This window comes from Physeter macrocephalus, chromosome 11 (assembly GCF_002837175.3).
Source record: "Physeter macrocephalus isolate SW-GA chromosome 11, ASM283717v5, whole genome shotgun sequence".
NCBI lineage: Eukaryota > Metazoa > Chordata > Mammalia > Artiodactyla > Physeteridae > Physeter > Physeter macrocephalus.
In genome coordinates, this window is record NC_041224.1 from 60,283,408 (window position 1) to 60,304,257 (window position 20,850).

General features: G+C 47.4%; 1 protein-coding gene across 9 annotated transcripts in view; it reads left to right on the forward strand.

The window, feature by feature from the left end:
• Positions 1-20,479, forward strand: part of MAP2K5 (mitogen-activated protein kinase kinase 5) — a 281,510-nt gene extending 261,031 nt beyond the window's left edge. For 5 of the 9 annotated variants that reach the window (XM_028494957.2, XM_055088057.1, XM_055088059.1 and 2 more), the window contains one exon: positions 6,185-6,812. In XM_028494957.2, coding sequence (XP_028350758.1) covers positions 6,185-6,340 — 156 coding nt within the window. In that variant the 3' untranslated portion in view covers positions 6,341-6,812. Of the gene's footprint in view, positions 1-6,159; positions 6,813-11,199; positions 11,825-19,792 lie in introns of those variants that run through there. The other 4 variants (XM_024128723.3, XM_024128724.3, XM_055088056.1 and 1 more) reach the window with 3 other exon arrangements.
• Positions 20,480-20,850: the final 371 nt, after the last annotated feature.

Genomic DNA, 20,850 nt, shown 5'->3' on the forward strand with positions numbered 1-20,850 from the left:
ATAGGAGACATTTAGAGAAGGCAGGATGAGCTGTGTGCTGCTGACTGGCACAGTGTGAGGACTCAGGACAGGGTGGCCGAGGGTGGTCAGAGGAGGCATCTCAACTCCAGCCAGAGCTGGAAGGATTTGTCTGAATATGGAAATTAGAAAGTGGTGGCTCAGCAGCGAGCCAGCTGTGGAAGGGCTTTGCGCACCGGTGAGGAGTGTGGCTGCAGGAAGCTGCCGTTTGTTCTCAAGCAGGGCAGTGGCCCAACCACAACAGGCAAACAGGCCACACAGGACTGATCTCTGCTTGCTCCACCTGGACCAGAATCTGTGGCTCGAACTGACTTATAAATAGGGATGTCCTAACCCCCTGGCTCTTTCTGAAATTCCATGAAGGTCTCCAGCCAAAAGAATAGGAAGCCAAGTTCAGAGCCTGTAGCTTCTTGGCAGCATGTCATTTGTCTCTCTCTCTGCATCTTCTTTTCTGTGTCCTTTCTGTCACTATCGGGGAAAATCATTAGTATGCTAATCTAGCTAGCCGTCATTTTAACACTGACCTTTGCTAACCTGCCTTTGCAATTTCAGGAACTACGTTTGACTTCTCTAAAAGTAACCTTAAATTGTAGTCTTGTAAGAATTCCAGAGCTGTATCCTTCACTCCTTCTTCTAATGAGGTTATGACCAAATGCTCATTATAATTGCCTTAGACTCCTTTTAATTTTCAAGCTTATTAATCATAAGAAGAGTTATTTAAAATTGCATAAATTAATCTTAGATTAAAAGCCCATCAAAGCCTCGAAACAATTAAGAATAAGTAGGATTTCCCTGGGGCAGCAAGTTTTATTTTAATATTGTAGTCAGGTGGATATCAGAACCTTGAAGTATGGTCGTGATTAATGTATGCAAAATTTAAATGAGATTTTTTTAAATGGCAAATCTAAATCACATATTGACCTAACTGTAGGCTCTAACTGCATTGTCTGTCATATATTTAAACTGTTTACTAATCAACATTTTAATTACAGCATGTGCTGGCAGACCCTAGGACAAATAAAATCTAGCATTTTAAAATTTTGCTGCAAAGTCTGTTACCCAAAAGTAACAAGACTCTTTTGTTGGGAAGAATGGAGGAATGAGAAAACAGAGCAAACTTGCTGCAGCAACATTGAAACTTGGCACAGATAGTCCTAAGGTGTGCGGCTGCCCCATTCTTCCGGGCCCCCACTGTCACCTGGTGATTCTGCTGGTCTGAGACAGCTACCTCTTCATGGAGCAGCATCTGGGTTTCCTTTGAAGTTGATTCGTGCTTAATTAGGGGAATACTTCCCTTCATGTGTTTGAACCCTGGTTGCCAAGCATTGTTTACTTGAACAGTGTATGTAGCCTGGTGTCCCTAGGCTCCATCCCCTTTTGTGATGTGGAGACTAGATATTTCCAGAAATTTGATTCAACTGCAGTCAGAGTCAGCGGCCTTTTGTCTTGCCTACCTCCTCGATCTCTGCTGGGGTTGGCGAGCTGTCTCCAGGAAGGTGGTCCTGGGCTGCGTCAGAGTCTGGAAAGATTTTTCTCTATTTTACAAGTACTCTGTTTCCTTATAGAAAGTAGATGGGTAAGAGGGTCACCTTGAATAAATTATTTCACCCCTTGCAACTTCATTTCCCACTTCATGGAAAGGGGATAATAGTGACCAACTTACAGTTTCTGTTTTTGTGAAAATGCAGACAAGATAAAGCACACAAAGCACTTAGCATAGGAGTTAGGAGATACGAAGTTCCCCAAAACGTTTGCTCCTGCTCTCATCGTTGACTTTCTAGAACTAGTTTTAAAATTATGTTTAAAAATTCAAATAGTACAGAAGGTTATACAATAAGCTCCCAGCCCCGCTCTCTAGAGTTAAGCACTGTTAACAGTAACTTGTGTCCTTCTAGAATTTTTAATTTTATTGTTCTGTACCTTACTTTTTCTCTTTAAGATCTTTTCATATCACATGAAGTCTGTCTTGTTCTTTTTAATACTGCGTGGTGTTCCATTATATAGATGGTCCATATTTATTTAACCAGGACCCTGCCATAGAACATTTTGGCCATTTCCAGATCTTTGCTATGTGTTTATTGGCCATTTGTATTTTTTTCACATACTTTGCCCATTTTTCTTTTGGATAGGTTGTCTCTTCCTTCATCTTTTTGAACCTTGATTTCCCCACCTAGAGAGTGAGGCAGGCAGGCGCACAATCTCCAAGACCCCTTTTACCTCTATAGGCTACAGTCCAGGCCTGGATGTCCTGCAGGCAGCTTTTACGCTACTACCAGAGGTGCCGGTCTGCTCGTGACCTTGCTGAGCCGGTGTTGAGCTGCAGGGCCAGTAGCTGCGGGTGAACTGCAAGAGGCTCGTTTTCTTCTCTTGTTCAGTTGTGTGTCTTCCTCTCTTAAAAAAGCAGGCTTGGAAATTACAGGGCAGAGCTGGGATTGAACTTCCATTAAAGCTGCCTGTAGACATCAGGAATATTTATTTTCTCTATTTGTTTTAAGCCTGGGAAGACCGTGTGGTTTTCTCAACACTGTCCTGATGGAGCCCTGACCAGCAAGCGTGCAATGCCCCTAGCCCTAATGTGCCATTAATGATAGGTTAATGTACAGTATAATGTTTTGGGGACTACGGGTTCATTACACTTCTGAGTGTGAGGTCTTTCCACAGAGTGCCCAAGGTCCCATTGCATTATATCATGCAATAAAAATACCCTTTTCATATCACACACTAATAAACTGTATTTGAAATGCTGTCTGAGGGCACTGCTGTCTTGTCTATAGGCTGTGCACGAGTGCAACAGTTGGGTTTCCTTTTTTCTATTTTGTGTTTTAGTTACACGGAATTCTGAACTCAGGGAAGTCTGCTCATTCCTGTTTTAAATGGAGGAGTGAGTTAGGTCTTTAGGCCTGAGGCTCAGGGGAGGGGCCGCTCAGTGAGTGGTGAGAGTCTTTAATACATGGAGAGCAAGACCCCTCATTCTCCTCTGCCCGTCCACCCATACTGTGTGCAGCTATCAGGGGAGCTGGTCTAGTGTCTTCCAGATTTAGCACTGAACACATGTTAGGTGTTACAGAAATTTCCGTAGAAGAGAAGTATGATAAGAACTGCCAAGCCTAAGCCACTGATAGTCATGACTATAGGGCTGTTTCCAGAATAGCCTATGTGCTAGGAATTTCATACACACAGGCTTCCTGTGCAGTTGGTCCTGTTCTCCTTGTTTTACAGAGCACAGAGTTCCCAGAGCGAGGGGGGCAAGAGCTTCACTGTAGAGAATGAAATCCACAGGCTCCTAGGAACCACAGGTGAATTACCTGCCTGTGGTTATTCATACCATCCTGTGAGTTGATTTAATCAGATGGTTTTCTTCTCAGCAGTTAGCTGGCGGCAGAGGTAATTTTGAAGCTTGGAACACTTTGGAAAAGGAGACTCTTCTACATCAGAAAGGAAAAAGGCATTCGAATTTAGGGATGAGGCAAAGACTGGGGTCAGAGGACCTTAAAAGACCTATTTTATACTTTGATCCAGGGCAGACTATGGCATTTGTGCTTTGTTGGGGGGTGGGGGGTTGTTGCTGCCAGTTGTAGAGTGTGGGGAAAGAGTGACACATAAGGTCCAAGAACCCGGGTTCAAGCCCAGTGTTGAGACTTCAGCCTGAAGCGCAGTCCTTAGCACCTAGGGGCATCAATGTCTTTGCTTGTTAAATAGGCTCACATCTACTTCTGACAGGGCTGGGGATCATATGAAATGCTGTAAATGAAAACACCTAATTAGTATCTGGCACGGTTAGGTGCTCACAACTTTTGGCTATTATATTGCTGTTATTACATGTAATAATATAACAAAACATAACATTAACAAACAAAACAAAAACATATTGTAACAAAAGGCACAGGCTTTAGAGCTGATGTCCCGTTCAGATCCCAACCCTACCTTAGCCAAATCACTTCTCTGAACCTAGTTTTCGAATCCACAAATAGGTAGTGACAGTAATGCCATCCTGATACTTCGTGGGATTACTGTGACACTTGAATTAGATGATGAGGTTGAAAGCACTTTGTGGAATGAAAAGCTCTACTCAGCTGCTGGTAAATACATATATGAATTTTTCTCTCCAAATCAACGTATTCAAACTGAATAAATATCCTTAGAGCAAAGCCGCTAAGGGCAGCTATTAGAAAGATTCACTGATCTGTCCCCCTCCCCACCAGGGAGCTTGTCGCAGCCAAATTGTAGGCCAGAGCGATTCTTCTACCCCATGTCTTCATAACAGCAGAGAAGCGGGGTGGACCCAGGACAGAGTCTGTGCTCCCCTGAGTTGGTGCGAGGAGAACCAGTACCTGCTGAGAACAATGGTTGAAAGATCAAGGGACCATGTTGAAGGGTTGAGCTGGTCTGGAGAGCCAACGAGATGACAGAAAGAAAAAAATCAAGTTGCTGAGACTGTCCTGCAGAAGACTGGACCTTTGGCTCTAGGCAACGTCCCCTTAATTGTTAGGAGAAGCGTATTGAAATTTCAAGGATGATTAGTTTTTCTTTTAAGGGTGATAGGGTCGGACTAATAAACCTTTTGTTTAGATATGGGGACTTTAGAACACTTACATAAACCTCTCAGGGGTTAAATCTGTCTTTAGGGCTACCAGGACTTGAAAAATGTTACCTTGTATCAAGAGAACCAGAAGTGACAAGTTCATTTTAAAAGCCTGGTTTGTCATTGTTTATCTCATTTTCAGAGTTGACACAGAAAATTAGACCAGCTGACACTCACTCTCTGACCGTCCCCCGGCTCATTTCCCTGGTCCTTTCCTCCCTGACCTTTGCAAGTACAAAATGCTCCAAACCCCCAAATATAAAACTTCCCACCGAGTTTCCAAGTTGCCCTGTAGTCATTCCAAGATTCTGTCATAGGATGTCATCCCTAATGTGATTATAAAAACAAGATGAGGTTATAAATCTGCTCTGTGAGGTATTTCTTTTCTCCTTCTGCTTTGACCATAAATCTTAGAAGTAATCAAACTCTCTCCAAAGGAAGCCAAGATAAACTTGGGCCCTAAGTGGCCCCATATGTCTTTACTGAGTTCAGAGGCTCTGAAAGCTTGTCTGCCAGGCGACATCGCACGGTGCTGCTGAAAGGCGGCCAGACGGAGTGTGAGCTTTCCCGTTTAATATTGACCTTCCAAAACTCAAAGAGCAGCCGTCTTCTATTCACCACCTTCAGTAAATGAGCTACTTCCAAGGAAGGATATTATTCAGGTAACTGAGACTTATTCCTTATAAAACCAAAACTTTTTAAAAAGATTATAGGCAAGAGGTTTTAAATGTATTATACACTTCCCTATCCTTTTAAACGGATTACATGCATCAGGGTTTGGCTTTTTAGGAAATGTTCTTTGGACCATCATCATGAGCAGTCTGTTTGCTGCGTTCTGCTGTCCTAGTGTCTCCTGATGTTAACACGTGGAGGGCTATTTGTCCCTGCACTGGTTGACCCCAAGCTGGTTCTTTGGTTTTGTTTTTGTTGTGCAGTGTTGCTAATAAATGTCACTTAGTACTCCTGCCCTTGTTCCCCATTCTAACAGCCCTCCCCTCTTCCTCTTCTATTTTGTGCTTTAGATTGGGAAACCAGATAGTAAGTGTGTGAGCACTAATCTAAACTACAAAAAAATAGACTAGAATAAAGGCTTGAGGGACTAGCTAAAAGTAAAGTGTTCGAATTTTAGTGCAACTTTCAGATTCTTAGTCTTAAGTAAGGGAGTCAAATTTACAGTGGCCTGTAGGTATGTAAAGTGCCTCTAGATTTGAAAACAGACCATTTCACTAAATAGGAAATATACTGCTTGATAACATTGCATGCAGATGCCCAAGTTTGAAATAATATGACCACTTTGCTCTTGAATCAATAATTAGCGTAAAATTATTTTGAATTATTACCTGTTGAAGTTTTTTTTTACTTTTCTGAGGGGACCAAATAAGGCATGAATGTGCCAGGCGGAGTCTTTTGACTCTAAAAACCAGGTTTAGAGCCAGACACACAGAAGCCTCTCAATCCGTCCGTAGTGGATTTGATTGACTTGAGGCCTCCGTGTAAATGGGAGCATAACTACCAGAAGAAGCAAGTTTGCACCTAAATAACTTTGTCCTTCTTAACAGTGAAAACAGACTTGGTTTCACACAGCTCTGCAGGGAAGGCCTTCGCCAGCTTATCCGTAGCCAGATGAAGTGCACCCCCTTTCTCGTTCCTTCTGCACACGGCCAGCGACACCGCCTCAGAAAACACAGGCCACACCGCTCGCTGCCACAGAAAATGCATTTCAGCTTTCCGTACATTTAATTTTCTTCAACATTACCTTGCAAACCACAGTAAATCAATAACAGAATAGTTAAGCACCACAGGTTCTTTGTGTTTTGTTTTAAAAAATATTGCTCAAGGCTAAAAGTGGGTTCTATTGATGATTTTTATTTGCTGCTGAGACACAAAATGATCAGAATTTTCAAATGGTTTGCTTCCTGTTTGTGGATTTCCTTAGAAAAAAAAAAGGAGGGGACAGATTCAAATGGAAAATGATTGCTGATAGCAGAAACTCTGGAGTAACTGGTAATTTTCAATCCTGTATTTTATAGACTAGGCCTGGTAGCTTTGACCTTTGTTACGCTTTTATTTCAAATTTTCCAAAAGGGCTGCCTGAGCCCACCCCCTTGGCTCCCTCACACTCACCCCACCAGTAAGTAACCCTGTCTACTAAATAGAGTGAGGCTCAGAAAATGGGAGCATCATAGCCGGAAACAGTAAAAAAAAAAAAAAAAAAGATGGCACTTCAGTTATTTACCCAAAAGTTTGACATCTGGTATCTTTAGCAATTTTTCCTCTATGTTTTTTGTTGATTTGGTAACATCAAAAAATCTCCACTTGAGCTTCAGTCTTTGTGTGAATGGTTGTTTTTCCTTATTAAGAAACTAGAAAAGCTGTTACTAAGATGAATTTTAAGAGGTAGCAGCCTTTACTTAATTGGATGCTTCTTGAAATAAGATGAGACAATGGATATGAAGTGTTTTGAAAAGTTAAAAGTGTGATGCCAGGGCTCGAAACCTGTGACTCACCTGCCATTCACACACACATTCTCTCTCTCTCTCTCTCTCTCTCTTTCTTTCTTTCTCTCTCTCCTGATGGGTCATCACACTGCATTTTCAGCTATGTTGGCCTCATATCAGTCATATGATATGCCCTTATTATTTAAAAAATTTTCCCAGATTTGTGGTTATGTGCCCTTTTTTCATTCCTAATGATGTTTCCTTGTGTCCTCTTTTTACCATTTTTGTCAGAGGTTAGTCTACTTTATTAATCTTTTTAAAGAACCAGTATTTTATTGATTTGATCATTTCTTTGATATCTAATTCCTTTGTGTTCTTTATTATTTGCTGTTTTATGTTTCCTTTGGGTTTACTTTTTGTTCTGTGTATAATTTATTGAATTGGACACTTAGCTTGTAAATTGCCAATCTTCTTTTCCTTAATATATCCATATAAAGCTATAAATTGCCTTTTAAGTATTACTTTAGCTGCATCCCACAAATATTTATATGTAGTGTTTTTGTTGTCATTCAGTTCTAAGTAATTTCCAATTTCAATTAGGATTTCTTTTTTGACCCATGAATGATTTAGAAGTATTTTTTGTTTGCAAATAGTGGTGTTTTGTTATCTTGTGATTGTTGTCTGCTTTTCTTGCACCGTGGTCAGAGAACATGGTTGATATAGTATCAGATCTTTGTTATTTGTTGAAACGCCCTTACTACACTTTTTTTTTTTTTTCAGTGTTCTCTCTTTGCTTGAAAGGAATGTGATTCTCTAATTGTTGAATTCGGTGTCCTATTTACATCCTTTAGGTCAAATTTGTTAATTGCATTACTTAAATATTTTGAGGCCCTACTGATTTTCTACCTGCTTTGTTTATCAATTACTGAGAGAGCTGTGTTAAAATCTCTATTAGTGTGGCTTTGTCTGTTTCTCCTTGCACTTTTGTCAGTATTTGCTTTAAGGCGGTGATGTTAGACGCCTATGTCAAAATGCTGTTGACATTTTAAAATGTTTCTTTTATCTTTATGTAGTGACTCTCATTACCTCTAATATATTTTGCTTGAAATTTTATTTTTGTCTGATATTAACATACCTGTGCTTTCTTCTTTTGGTTAGTATTTGTCTGCTATGTTTTCCTATCCCTTTGTTTTCATCATTTCTGTGTTCTTTTGTTTTAAGTGAATCTCTGCATTTTGCTGTTGATGTTTTTGATTTATCTGAGATGCTCTTTTAATTGATTAGTTTAATCATTTATATTTATTGCGTATTGATACACCTGAATTTTTTTTTCTACTATCCTGTTTTGTACTTTCTTCTCTACAGTGCTTTTTTGACTTCTTTTTTCTCCTTTCTTCACTCTATTAGATTAATTTTTTCTTCCTTTTTATTCTTTCCAGTAGTTTACATATTATATTCTATTTCTAGCCTCTTATTATCCCTGAGTTTCTAACTTAATTTAGCAAAGCCTAAGGTTAATCACAAAATATACCCCCCTTCCCAACAATACGCAGCCTTAGGTTCAATCTCATCTTTATATTATGTAGAATTGGCTTTAGCTGCACATGATTAAAACAAACAGCGCTTAAGTAAGACAGCAGGGTATTCCCCATACATATAAAGGAAGGCAGGAAGTAGGGTGCCCAGACTAGCTGGCAGTTCCTTCCGTCTTTCCAGTCAAGGGGCATTTGAGCTCCCGCCAACAGGGATGAGGAAGGGCAGTAGAAATACCCCTTCATTTAAGGACAGTTCTAGGGATTGGCACACAGCATATGTGCTCACATGACATTGGCCACAGCTAGCTGCAAGGGAGTCTGGGCATGCAGCTGCTTTGCTGGGTGACACTGTTCCTTATTAAAATCAGGATTTGTATCACTAAGGAAGAAAGGGGAATGTTTATTGAGAGGCAGCTAGCAGCCTGTGCCACAGCCTCTCTCCCCCGGACATAAAGACCCTAAGAGTTTCTGATCAGTCCCTTCTTTCATGTCCAGAATTTCATTGTCATTTTGTTTTTAGATCCTCACAATTAGTCATTACTCTTGTTGTCATTTTGTATAATCAGTACTTGTTGAGATTTATCCATGTGTTTAGCAGTTATGTGTTCCTTATTCCTGTTGCATCCTACTTCCTCCTTCTGAGGTTTCTTTTCCTTTTGGAAGTATATTAAGAGTTCTGTCAGTGAGGGTAAAACTGTCTGAGTTTTTGTTCTAGGATTGTCTTCACTTTGCCCTCTTTTTTCTTTCGGCTGCGCTGCGTGGCTTGCGGGATCTTAGTTCCCCAGCCAGGGATTGAACCCAGACCCTCGGCAGTGAGAGCACAGAGTCTTAACCAACTGGACTGCCAGGGAAGTCCCACCCTAACTCTTGGTTGTTAGTTAAATTGGGTTTAGAAGTTTAGATTGACAGTTTTTTCCAGGGCATTGAAGATACTGTGTTGTCCTCTGGTTTCTACACTTGCTGGGGAGAATCTGCCAGCTGCTCAGCTGCTGCCCTTTGTGAGAGATATGCCTATCTCTCTGGTTGCTTTTAACATCTCTTTTCCTGGTATCCTTCAGTTTCCCTACAATTTGTCTAGGTGTAGGTTTTGTTATAGTTATTCTACTTGGAGATCATTATGATTTTTGAATCTGAAAATTCATATCTTTCATCAGTTCTCAAAATTTTCAGCTGTTGTCTCTTTGGATATTGACCCTATCCCACAGTGTCTCGTCTCTTCTCATTCTTTCCTCTGGGTCTTTCTCTTTCACATTAAAAAAAATTTTTTGTTTATCTCTTATTACTGACTAGTGCTCTGGGTAATTTTCTCAGACCATTCTTCCAGCTTACTAAATCTATCCTTGCTATATTCAGCTTGCTATCTGGCTCATCTATGGAGAATTTCTTTTGTTTCTTCCAGTCACTATATGTGTAATTTCTGTAAGTTATATTTGATTCTTTTTCAAATCTCTCTTCTCTTTTTATAATATCTTGTTCTTAGTGTTTCAATTTCTTCTTTTATGTCTTCAGTCTTTTCAACTATACATCATTTTACATTTTCTTTCCAATTATTTTTCTGTCACCTTGGTTCTGAGAGCTCTGATCTTCCTGTGTGTTGTGTCCACTGACTCCTGTTTCCTCACACGTTTAGGAAGTTTTATTGTAAGCTCATACTGAATGGGGCTTATTACTGTGGAAATTACTGAATTCCAGAAGTATTTCCCCAGAATGTTTTTTCATGCTCCTGAGAGATACTCCAGAGTATTGCTATATCAATATCAATGTTACATTAGTTTATGAGCAGCCTTGTGTTCTGAGACCACAGCAGTGGTACATTGAACCCCAAAGTGCACGAGGCTCAGAGCCACTTCACACAGCATCCCCTTTGCTGATGGGCAGACTTTTTCTGGCTCACCCTTTCTGCAGTCCCAGTTTTGCTCAGGGTCTCAGGCCAGCTCCCCAGGTGGACCTCATCTGCTGTGTCCACTTAAGTTCTTCACACTTTCCAGGTCCTACATTCCTAGAACTGATAGCCTCCCTTAGGGCTACAAGACCTCCACGCACACACTTATAATTCTGGTTTTCAGTTCCCTCTTCATTTTTGGCACTTGCAGATTTCCTTCTTTTTTACAAGTTCATCTAGTATGCTTTTTGGAAAGTGTTCCATTTTATCTGGCATGGCTGGGAATTTGTAGAGGGAGGGCTTTTAGGCTTAGTTCCTCCCCATCTCTTCATTCACTCACTGTCGAATCACTTTGTTCTGTTTTGTTCAACAAGCTTACTGAGCTGCCGGCTGTGTGCCAGAAATCGTGCTGTGTCTCATTCTTTCTTCCCTTTCTGCACGCTCACATGCCCACATATGCGTGTACACACACACACACACACACACACACACACACATACACACAGAGCCAAGGTCTCAGAGTTTAAACATCAAATCTCAAGAAGTAAGAAAAAAAAGGGGGCTGGTCACATGCCCACATATGCGTGTACACACACACACACACACACACACACACACACATATACACACAGAGCCAAGGTCTCAGAGTTTAAACATCAAATCTCAAGAAGTAAGAAAAAAAAGGGGGCTGGAAAGAATCCATCCTTCTGAGCATTGTGTCTTTAAATCCCCACCACCACACAGCCATCACACCGAAAGACGAACCTTGAACGTCCAGATGCCTGTAAGTGGCCCCCATACTCACTGCTTGGACCTGTAGACTCAGCCTCTCAGACAAGAGTCTTCAGCATTGTTGGAGCGAGGCCCCCCCCTCCCTCTGGCACCCTCAGGTCCTGACTTCTCTAGGTATCTGCTCAGCCCGAGACTGCGGGGAGGAGCCAGCACGCTCCCTGCTGTTCCCCCGAGTCCTGTCTGAGTTTCCTACAGGGCAGCCACCACAGCCCCCGCTAAATGGGCCAGTGGCACCATTCTGCCTCCCAAATGGGTCAACTTCCTCCGACACAAACTCATGAGTGCTGGCATCTGCATGTTTACCCCTCACGGTGGCCCACTGCAGTCGTCCTGTGCCCCCTCCCATACCACACTGCTTGAGTCCTGTGGCTGCCCTGTAAGGACAGGCCCTAGAATGACTTGCGGAGACCTCTGGAAACATCTTGCTCTCTCGATTGGCCATTTTCTGACCAATTACTTTGTGTAGGAACACATAGATCTGCTCGGGTGAAAGGTGGAGAGTGCCTTGACACCCCCTTAGATGCCTGTGTACAGTCTAGGATGGCTAGAGGTAAGCAATTTGCTGCTAATAATTGAATATTTGGGAAGAAACATCTATTTCTGTAGCAGCTGTGAAGATAAACTCAGGAAGGTTGATTGAAATGGCATGTCACAGCTGCAAATCATTTCTGAGGTCTTAAAAGAAAATGAAGGGCTAGAAGGGAACCCCCAACCCCAGCCGTGGAAAAGCTTTAGGAATCAGAGGCTGAGAAAGCACAGTCTCAGAACAAACGCCTTACCTTACCTCGGAAAGTTCCGCAGCCGGGGCGTTGGCCCAGGTGGGCTGGCCTGGGCAGACAGGCAGATTCCACACTAGCTGATAGGCAAGGCTCACACCCTCGCCTTACTGCCGCTCCCCCCCGCATGCATTCTACCTGGGAGGATAGTAACCTCCCCTCACGCTGCCCAGCGTGTATCTGTGAAACCCTGTCTGCAGACAAGCAATCTCCACCCAACCCCAGAGGCAGAGAGAGCTGGGGTATTTGGTTGGGTGACGAGGCCAGCCAGCAGCCTCCCTGTGTTCAACACCAGCTGAGAAATAAGACTCAGGAAATGACAGAAAGGAAGCATCACCCCTACTTCTGTAAAATCTGAGTTGAAGGGCGTACTTACATGGGTGGCCCGAGGGGCCCTCCTGAGAATTTATCGCAGAGCCCAGTCAGAGGTGAACAGCCTGCCTGGAAGCTTACCAGGAGACGGCAGGCCAGAATGCAGCCTCCCTGTGGGCAGGAGACCCCTGAGCCGGGCCTACTCCATACTTCCTCCCAACATTGCCATGCCTCCCCCGGGGACACGGCTGAGGGGTGTGATAACAACACAGGTCCCTCCGTGTGGAAGGATGAAGCCAGGGGAATGGAGGTTCCCCTGGAATAGTTTCTCTTTTATAGGTGAGGCCATTGTGGCCCTTCCCAAGGTCTCATGACTCCTGGGCTGGCGAGAGAAGGCTTGTTGACTGTCAGTCCAGGGCTCCTTGCCTTACCCCACACAGGGACAGATGGAAGAATTGCTGTGGAGGTGCCTCAGCTTCTCCCTGCTGAGTTGTGCCTGGGGGCTCCCCTGCAGCCACAATCCCAGCCACCTCCTTCCCTGACTCCCCCTGTTGATTAGCTCGGGCACACCCAGCCTGGAAGGAAGCGTTGACCCCAGGGATGATCATGGGTTATTATCTCATGTAATTAATATTATAAAGGCTGCCCACTGCCCTGGCACTTGTCAGCCGTTTAGCAGACACTGGACATATGTGCATTTTTCCAAAAATTATTTAATTTCTCTAATCTGAACTTATCTCCAGAGTAAGTAGAGATTAGATTGCTAGTTTTGAATCTGTAGCAGTGGAATGCTTTTTATTATGTAAAATTAATGCAGGATCTCAATACTAATATAGGAAAAAAGTAGTGTTTTTTTTAGCATGAATGTGTAAGTAAGTATTCATTGTAGACACTTACTTCTTTAGAAAGGCGTCCATGAGACTTCTCTTGAAGGACACAACAATCTGAGAGCCAGGGTCATAGGTGATGGTTATAGTCTAATATCTGCATCAGTGTCCCACTTATCTCTGATGCTGTCTCAGGAGCCCCATATCAAGGAAATCCTGACTCACCAGTTGCCCTCTCAGCTTAGGCATCTTTTAAGCCCACACAGAAGCTTTAAAAAGGAATAGTGGAAAAGTTTTATTTTAGAGTTTAGTTGCTGACAGTAGCTAGCAGCTGTTCATATGAATTGCTTACGGTAAATCTACAGGTCAGACAAGAGGGACTCAAAGCTTGCAGGAGCTGACACCACTGGAAACTCAGGGCAGGCTTGACCCACACCCCTGGCTGGGCATCGTGCACCGGGCCACTGGGCAGATGTGCTGCGTGGGCTCAGTGCACTGGCTCTGGTATGGTGCTCACACAGTTTTATACCTACACACAATGTGAGTGGACGTCACAGCCCTGAGTTCTTTTAGATGCCCAGTGCACCACCACAACCTTCCTAGGTGTCAGCCCATGTATGAGCAGTCGGTAATATGCACAGATCTAACAAGCAGACTGCCTGTCCTAAGAGCTGCAGAAAATCAGTTACCATCACAGTGCTGGGTAACGCATTGCCAATATTCAGGGTAACATTTAGAGTTGAACATAGTTGAGTGTATATATTATTTTTTAATTAGTTTTTTAACAAATACAGCTTAAAATATCTTAATGATTTGAATCAAACGTGTGGAAGCCCCAGCACACCTCACACTCTACAGCCCTGCTGGTCTCTGAGGTCCCATCCTATCCTACCGCACCTCCATATTGCCGAGAAGGACTGTTTTACCCCTGCCACGAGGGCTGGATCCTAAAGGGACATGCAGAGAGCCTTCAAGTAAGGCTGGCAGGCCCATTGCAGAAAGGTGAAGTGATGGGCAGTACGTTGACCTTGGGGCCCCTCCAGCCTCTCAGATCACCTCTTACAGGCACCTGCCTCATGACAGGACTGGCCCTGCGGCTCGCCTGAGCATGTGTTGGACTCTTCTTGTTTTGGTCTTAGCTGGAGTGTAACTGGGCCAGGCTTGCTTACTTGAATGAGCTCGTGGGTCCTTGGCATTCTGTCCCGTGTGGCGTCCTTGGTGGGAAAGGAGGTGCCTGGTGGCTTGGACCTCATCCTGAGAGAGGAATCCTGTGGTCCAGAGAGTCTAGAGCAGCCTCAGCTTGTGACGCCTTCTCCCCAGGCCTGCCCACCCAACCTACGGCCCTTCTCAGCCTAGCATCAGGCTCCTGGGAAGCAGTGTAACTTACCTGTCAATCCAGCTAACTTTTCTTGGCAGTTCCTATGTGATTAGCACTGCCCTGCCCTCAAGGCTTCCACTCTGTGCTAGGATAAGGTGGGCTCAAATGACGATAATACACAGTAGAACAAGGGTGTGCTCTTGTTCTGGGAGAGATGGCACCTCTTGAGAGGAGACATGAAGAAAGGCCCCACAGAGTAGATCTTAGGTTTGGGGTGCAGTCTGCTGCCAGGCATCCTATTTATTATTTCCACCCTTATGTCTAGGGTGTGGTCTCCATAGCCCTGGAAAATTTCTTCCAGGCCCTGGGTCTTCATTTTCCTGCTTCTCTAGAATCTAGACCCAAAGAGAAGGAACAGAGACCACCCGGCGCCTGCTCTGAGGGCAGGCTGTCCTGCAGGGTGGATGCCGCCATCCCCCAGCCCCGGCACTGACGAGGAAGGACAGCATAGTGGCTGAGGCTCGCCTCTGGAGACAACACCACATTCAAGTGCCATGGTCTTGGACAGATTCCTTAATCTGTCTGTGCTTTAGCTTCCTCACCTATAAAACAGGCATAATATAATACTTAATAGGTTTGCTGATTATTAAATAAATTACTTGATTGTGCCTGACACAGCTTTGAGCAGGGAGGACACAGTTTGCCTTTTGGCCACTGTCATTTCAGTTTGTCAGTTAAAAATTACTAGTTAAAAATAATGTACCATATATTCTTTTAAAAAGCAGGAATTTAAAACTCACTGTGGCCGCCCCCAGTGAGCAGAGTAGTGTGGTGTCCTCCGCTGGCTTCAGCCCTTAACCCTGCCACTTTCTAGCTCTGTGACCTTGCCCCAGGTCACAGTTATTGGCGTCTCAGTCTCCTTTGTGTGTAAAGGGGGTGATGGGTGGGTTCCGGGCCCTGTAAGGCAGCCGGGGCCTGGCCCACAAAAAGGGCTCGATGAATAGATGCAGACAGAGAGGACAGGCAGGTCACTTTTTCCTGCCTCAGGCCCACGGCCAACTGAGGGCCTGCGACCTGCCAGGTGCTGTACCGGTCGGGCAGCCACACCAGCAAGTCCTTAAATGATTCACATGCAGGAAGTTCTTTAGGAGGTTATACAAGAGAAGAGACTATAGAGACCCCAAATAGGTAGATTCCTATTTGGGAAGAAACTCGAAGCCCAACTAAGGGCAGAGAGCGAGGTGTCAGTGAATGAGCACTGGCCTGGGAGTCCAGAGACATCAGCCTCAGGTGGTACTTCTCCGCAGCAGGCTCGGAGCGTCCACCTCCTGCCCACATGGTGGACCCCTGGACCCCTCCTCTCCCTGCCCCCTTTGGCAGAAGCATGGAGCGCTGTCCACATGGGGAGGGTCCTGCCATCAGTCATCAGGAAGGCATCTCATCACGATGACACGGTGGGCAAAAATTAGGAGCGTTATTACAGAAGGAGAGGGCCAAACTCTAGCGAAGCCCTGGAGGCTAGTGCCCAAGTGAAGGAGGGTGTCCTGAACACTCTAGTTTCTCTTCACGAGTTAGTGCACGGTCACGATCTGCCCCTCGGCCCCGTGGTGGGAGGTCTGCACCCGGTGATGCCGCTGGCTTTGGTTGTTGTTGACTCATCTCTCTCACTCTTCGCCTGTGCCCGCCTTTTGGATCCATCCTACGTCTTCCAGTGCCATCCTTTTCCCTTCATTATGTCTCCACCTTCTGTGGCGAAGTTTGTGGGCCATTATACTTCAACCCTCGCCAGTTTAATTGTTGCAATCGGCCCTGAGAGAATTCAGGGAATGAAAGTGGCTCCCGCTCTGCCTGGTGATGAGGCCAGCGAGATCATTCAGCGGCTCCAGCCTGCACGCGCCCTGCCAGCCTCTGCGGACTGACCGCTGACACACTCTCCGTGTGGGTGGCAGAGGCCTGGGTATCTGGGGCAGTCACCTGGGGAGGAGGATGCTCTTGACAAGCAGCATGTGGGTGTCCTGGCTCCGAGGAGATGGGCCACGCCATGCTCCCGCTGGTCCTTGGAGCCTGAGGGGGCCGCGAGTTTGTCCACATCTGGATTTCTCTGCCTGGGGGGGAGATGTGCATTTACCCAGATGCAGAGGAGGGTCTGGCTGCAGGGGGCTGCAGCCCTCTCCGCACCACACAGAGACCCCCCAGAAGGGCTGTGAGGTCAGCTCTCCGGTTGCAGGTGCAGGAGAGCATGTGGTCCTGAGCATGGCATTTGGAGTCAAGAGACCCACGTTGTGGTTCCAACCCAGCCCTCGCTTGCGTGACTTCACACAGGTGCCTGAGTGTCTGTTTCCTCACCTGCGAGGGGGCTGTGTGCGCCTCCAGAGTGAGCACGGGGATGTGGGAAAACGAGAACAAAGCCCTTGGCAAGGGCCTGGCACACAGCACTCGATCCACGGTGCAGTTTCCATCGGTCTCCAGGCATCCGGCTGTTGCAGGCATCTGCTCGGGCCTGTCAGGAGCCACCTAGGAATTCAGGCACCTCAGGGTGGCCGAGTGATCTTCATGCTTTTGCCAGAATTGTCCATCAGATTTCGTTTGCTCATTAAACTCATGAGGAGTACCTGCATTGTGTGCATCACAGGGCTGGAGGAGTGTCCGCTGTACTCCAGGGAGGAAAGGGAGCACGTGCGCTGTCAGGGTCACGGGATGCGGTCAAGCCCTGAGAACGTACCAGAGTAGCAACCAGAAGCTCCAGCACTTAACCAGTTCCGTCCCCTCCCCAGTGCTCAGTTTCCTTTTCTGTAAAATGGGGTGACGGTATACTTTCCCTGCTTCCCACCCAGGGCTGATGGGAGGGGGCAGAGCCCAGTAAGAGTGATCTGCCACCCTGACACCACTCTCCAAGGATGTCCCAGGGGTGACACAGGGGTCAGGACCTGCCATCTCAGTCCCCCTGTGGCCCGGCAGGCCTGAATCCCATAGCGGAAATAAGGCAAGGGGGAGTTGCAATCTGGCTCTGCCTACCCCAGCTCAGCCCAGGGAGCGCCCCAGGCAGTAGGTTTGGGTTATAGAGACTTGTGATCCAGTCGCAGCTCTGGGAGATGGGACAGGTCAACCGTGACCTCTGTTTCCTCATCTGCAAAGTGGAGATTATTGTGCCCGCCTATGTGACTTAGTGCCTCCACCCCAGACCGTGAGGTGTGCGTGGACACTGTAGGCAGAGATGCTGCCAGGCTATCGTGGCCCCCAGGGTCTCCAGTGCCATCTCAGCTCCTATTTCCCTCTGTACAGCTCTCCATGTTCTCACTCCCCACATACTGGCTTTCTCTGCGTGCCCATTCAGATGGTGGACCAGGCAGCCTACAGCTCCCACATTCTTCTGTCACAGCCCAGGATGCCTAGAGAGGCTGGGGTCTCCCCTCCATCTCTGTCTCTGTCTCTCTCTCCTCTCTTTCTCCCTCTATGATTCCCCTTCTCATTCCCCCCAAACCCATCAACAGTGGCTGGGGAAAAAACCACTTGTCTCGGTCACTCCCGTGCAGGGTGGTGTAAAGCATCAGGGGTACACAGGAGATGGGGGTCACCTCCCAGTCAGGGAGGACAGGAAAGGGGCAGAGTCGCCACCAGAGCGGTGGATGCTGACCCTCTCCTTGTCCGCCTCCCGGTGCACCTGGGCGAAATGCTTCCTGCAGTGTAGCCAGCAGCCTTCCTGTAACTGGAGGAACTCTGCACTCCCCTCCTGCGGTTCCGCTCTGCTTGTTCCTGAACAGATGATAACAGAGATGGAGCATATGGCCCCCAAAGTCACCGGGCATTCTGGGAAAGTGACACTGTGCCACCCCGGGCTTCAGGGGAGGGGCCCATCGGCTCCTGAGCACAGCTACTTCCTTTGTTCTTCGGCCTCTGAGCACAGCTTCTCCCTTTGTTCTTCAGAAGGGCACAGGTCACCTCCTCTGAGCCTCCTGAAAAGGAAATGTGCTCACTGACTTCAGGAAGAATCCCCTCTATCTAGGCACTGATTTAGGCAGGCACACATAAGGTGAGATGATATGTGTCAGGGTGGGGGACATATGAGAGCCAAGATGGAGTCCCTCTTGGGCCTCTCCCACCTCAGTCCCCCCTCAGGCTTGTGCTGCCTGCGGGACACCCGCCCGACCTGACCTCCCGCCCCCTCCCCAGCCTGGTCCTTGACTTCTCCCACACACACTGGGGTCTGGGCATCCGAGCCCTGGCCCCGTCCCTCCTGGCTCTGTGATGAGCTCATCAGGAAAGCTGCCTCAAAAGCCCCGCCTGGCCAGAGGGGAGGCAGAGGGGGCCCAAGAAGGGCTCAGAAAGCCGGAGGAAGCAGGGAATTCGGAGCTGGACGGCTGAAGCGGGAGGGAGAGAAGGAGCAGGGGGGACTTGGGGAGAAGGCAGATGGGAGCCCCCCATGCTCTCTGCTTGCCCAGCGTGGCTCCCTCAGTCTCAGGCTACAAAGTTTTTGGTAGGAGAGGAGGCTGCCAGGTGAGCATCCCTTAGCAGAGAAGCACTTGGAGAAGAGGAGGGAAGAGAATGCTTTCCAGTTTTCCTTTCACCTTTGACCTGTGGCCAGGGTGATCCCATGGCTGCCCCTGCTTTTTTCTGACCTTTCCTGGGAACTCCCAAGGAGGCCCTAAGATTGTGAGGAGGAATCTTGTCTCTTCAGGACAGCTGGGGAGGGGGCTGACTAAATATAACCTGGCCTGCCTGTGGGCTAAGTAGGTTAGAGCCTGAGGGGCCACATGGAGGCTGTAGCGCCCCTCCAGAGTCCGGTCCCCAGCCCCCAGCTTCTCACCACGAATCAGCACATCCGTCCTCCCCCTGACACGTTTGCCTTCCCTCCACTCGCAGGTTGTTCATAGGAAGGCTGGAGACAAAGAAGAAAACTGGGGTTGACGTAGCCCCTGATGAGATGATTCTCTGGTCTCTGGGCAGCAACTTGATAGGAACGCTGGCAGCTCCGGTGCCAGGCCTTGCCTGCCAGCTGTTGGAGTGATGCTGGGCTGAGGAAGGGCCAGGCAGTGCGGAGTTAAGATAGGCTCACACCCTTGGGGATATTCCAGGCTGGTTGGAGTTTCAGGAGAAGGTAGCCCAGCACCAGGCAGAATGTGAGGTTTGCAGGGAGTGCTGTAGACAGGCATGTCATTGCTCCACCTTGGGCCTCAGTCATCTAGGCTGTGAAATGGGGCTGAAGCTGCCCTCACCTCAGAGGGCTGTTGGGGAAGACTGAGAACAGGGCTTGGAAAGCGATGACGTGCAGAGTCTGGGGAATGCCTGTCACAGCTTCCTCCTCTTCCCCGCAGGGCCACCCATTCATCGTCCAGTTCAACGATGGAAATGCCACCGTGGTGTCCATGTGGGTGTGCAGGGCACTGGAGGAGAGGCGGAGCCAGCAGGGCCCCCCCTGAGGCTGCAGTGTGATGCTGAAAGCCCAGGACTGGTCACCAAGGGGAAAACATGCCTGTTGTGCCCTTCGTTTGCTGTCCGCACCAGAAGAGCTTTGCTGGACTCACCTTCGACTCTGCTGGGAGATGACCTTGTCTAGGGAGCCCTCAAGGGCGGCCAACCCCTGCAGGGCAGGCCCTCGCCCGCCCTTGGGTCTGGAGGCCTGACTGGCAGGGTGGGTAGAGGGGTTGGGGCATCGAGAAGAGAGGCCCCTACGCCCTTGCTCCTCTTCCTTTTTCCTGACATTCTCCTTTGTAAAGGGTCAGGCCCCGTCAGTATCGCTGATGGGAATAAAAGTATTACTGCTTTGTGACCGCCCACCGCCAGGAGGGTTGTGCTGTGCAGAGGGTCTGTTGCCCACCCAGGGCTGGGAGCGGTGCAGGGATATGTGTGGCAGTGCCAGCCCCCCAGGAGTGCTTCCTGCAGTTCCGTGACAAGGCCCACAGCCTGGCCCATTTGACAGGTAAAAAACTGAGGCGTGGAGGTCCCTGAACCAAGTCCCACGGCGAAGAGTAGCCAAGCCAGCACTAGAGCTAAGATCTCAGGCCCCACGTCATGTGCTCCTTGCTGGGCTGGAGTTTGTCCCCACCCTCAAGGGCCAGGCAGTCCCAGCAGCAGCTCCAGCTCCAACACAGTGATCTGATCTGGGGCTGTGGGTGAGGAAGGAGACCAAGAGCTGGGAAGAAGCCTGGGGTGGTTCTGAGAGGCCCTCCTTCCCTCCCACCCCACACCCCGCCACAAGCTCCTCTCTGCAGCAAGCTGGTCCTCACTGCCCTTGACGTCATGCCCAGGGAACCTCACTCACCTCGGGCCATTCACAGCCATCCTGTTAGGTAATCCTCTCCATCACCACCAGGTAAGTGTGCTACCCCCGTTTTACAGGTGAGGAACCGAGGCTCAGAGAGGCTCGGGTTGC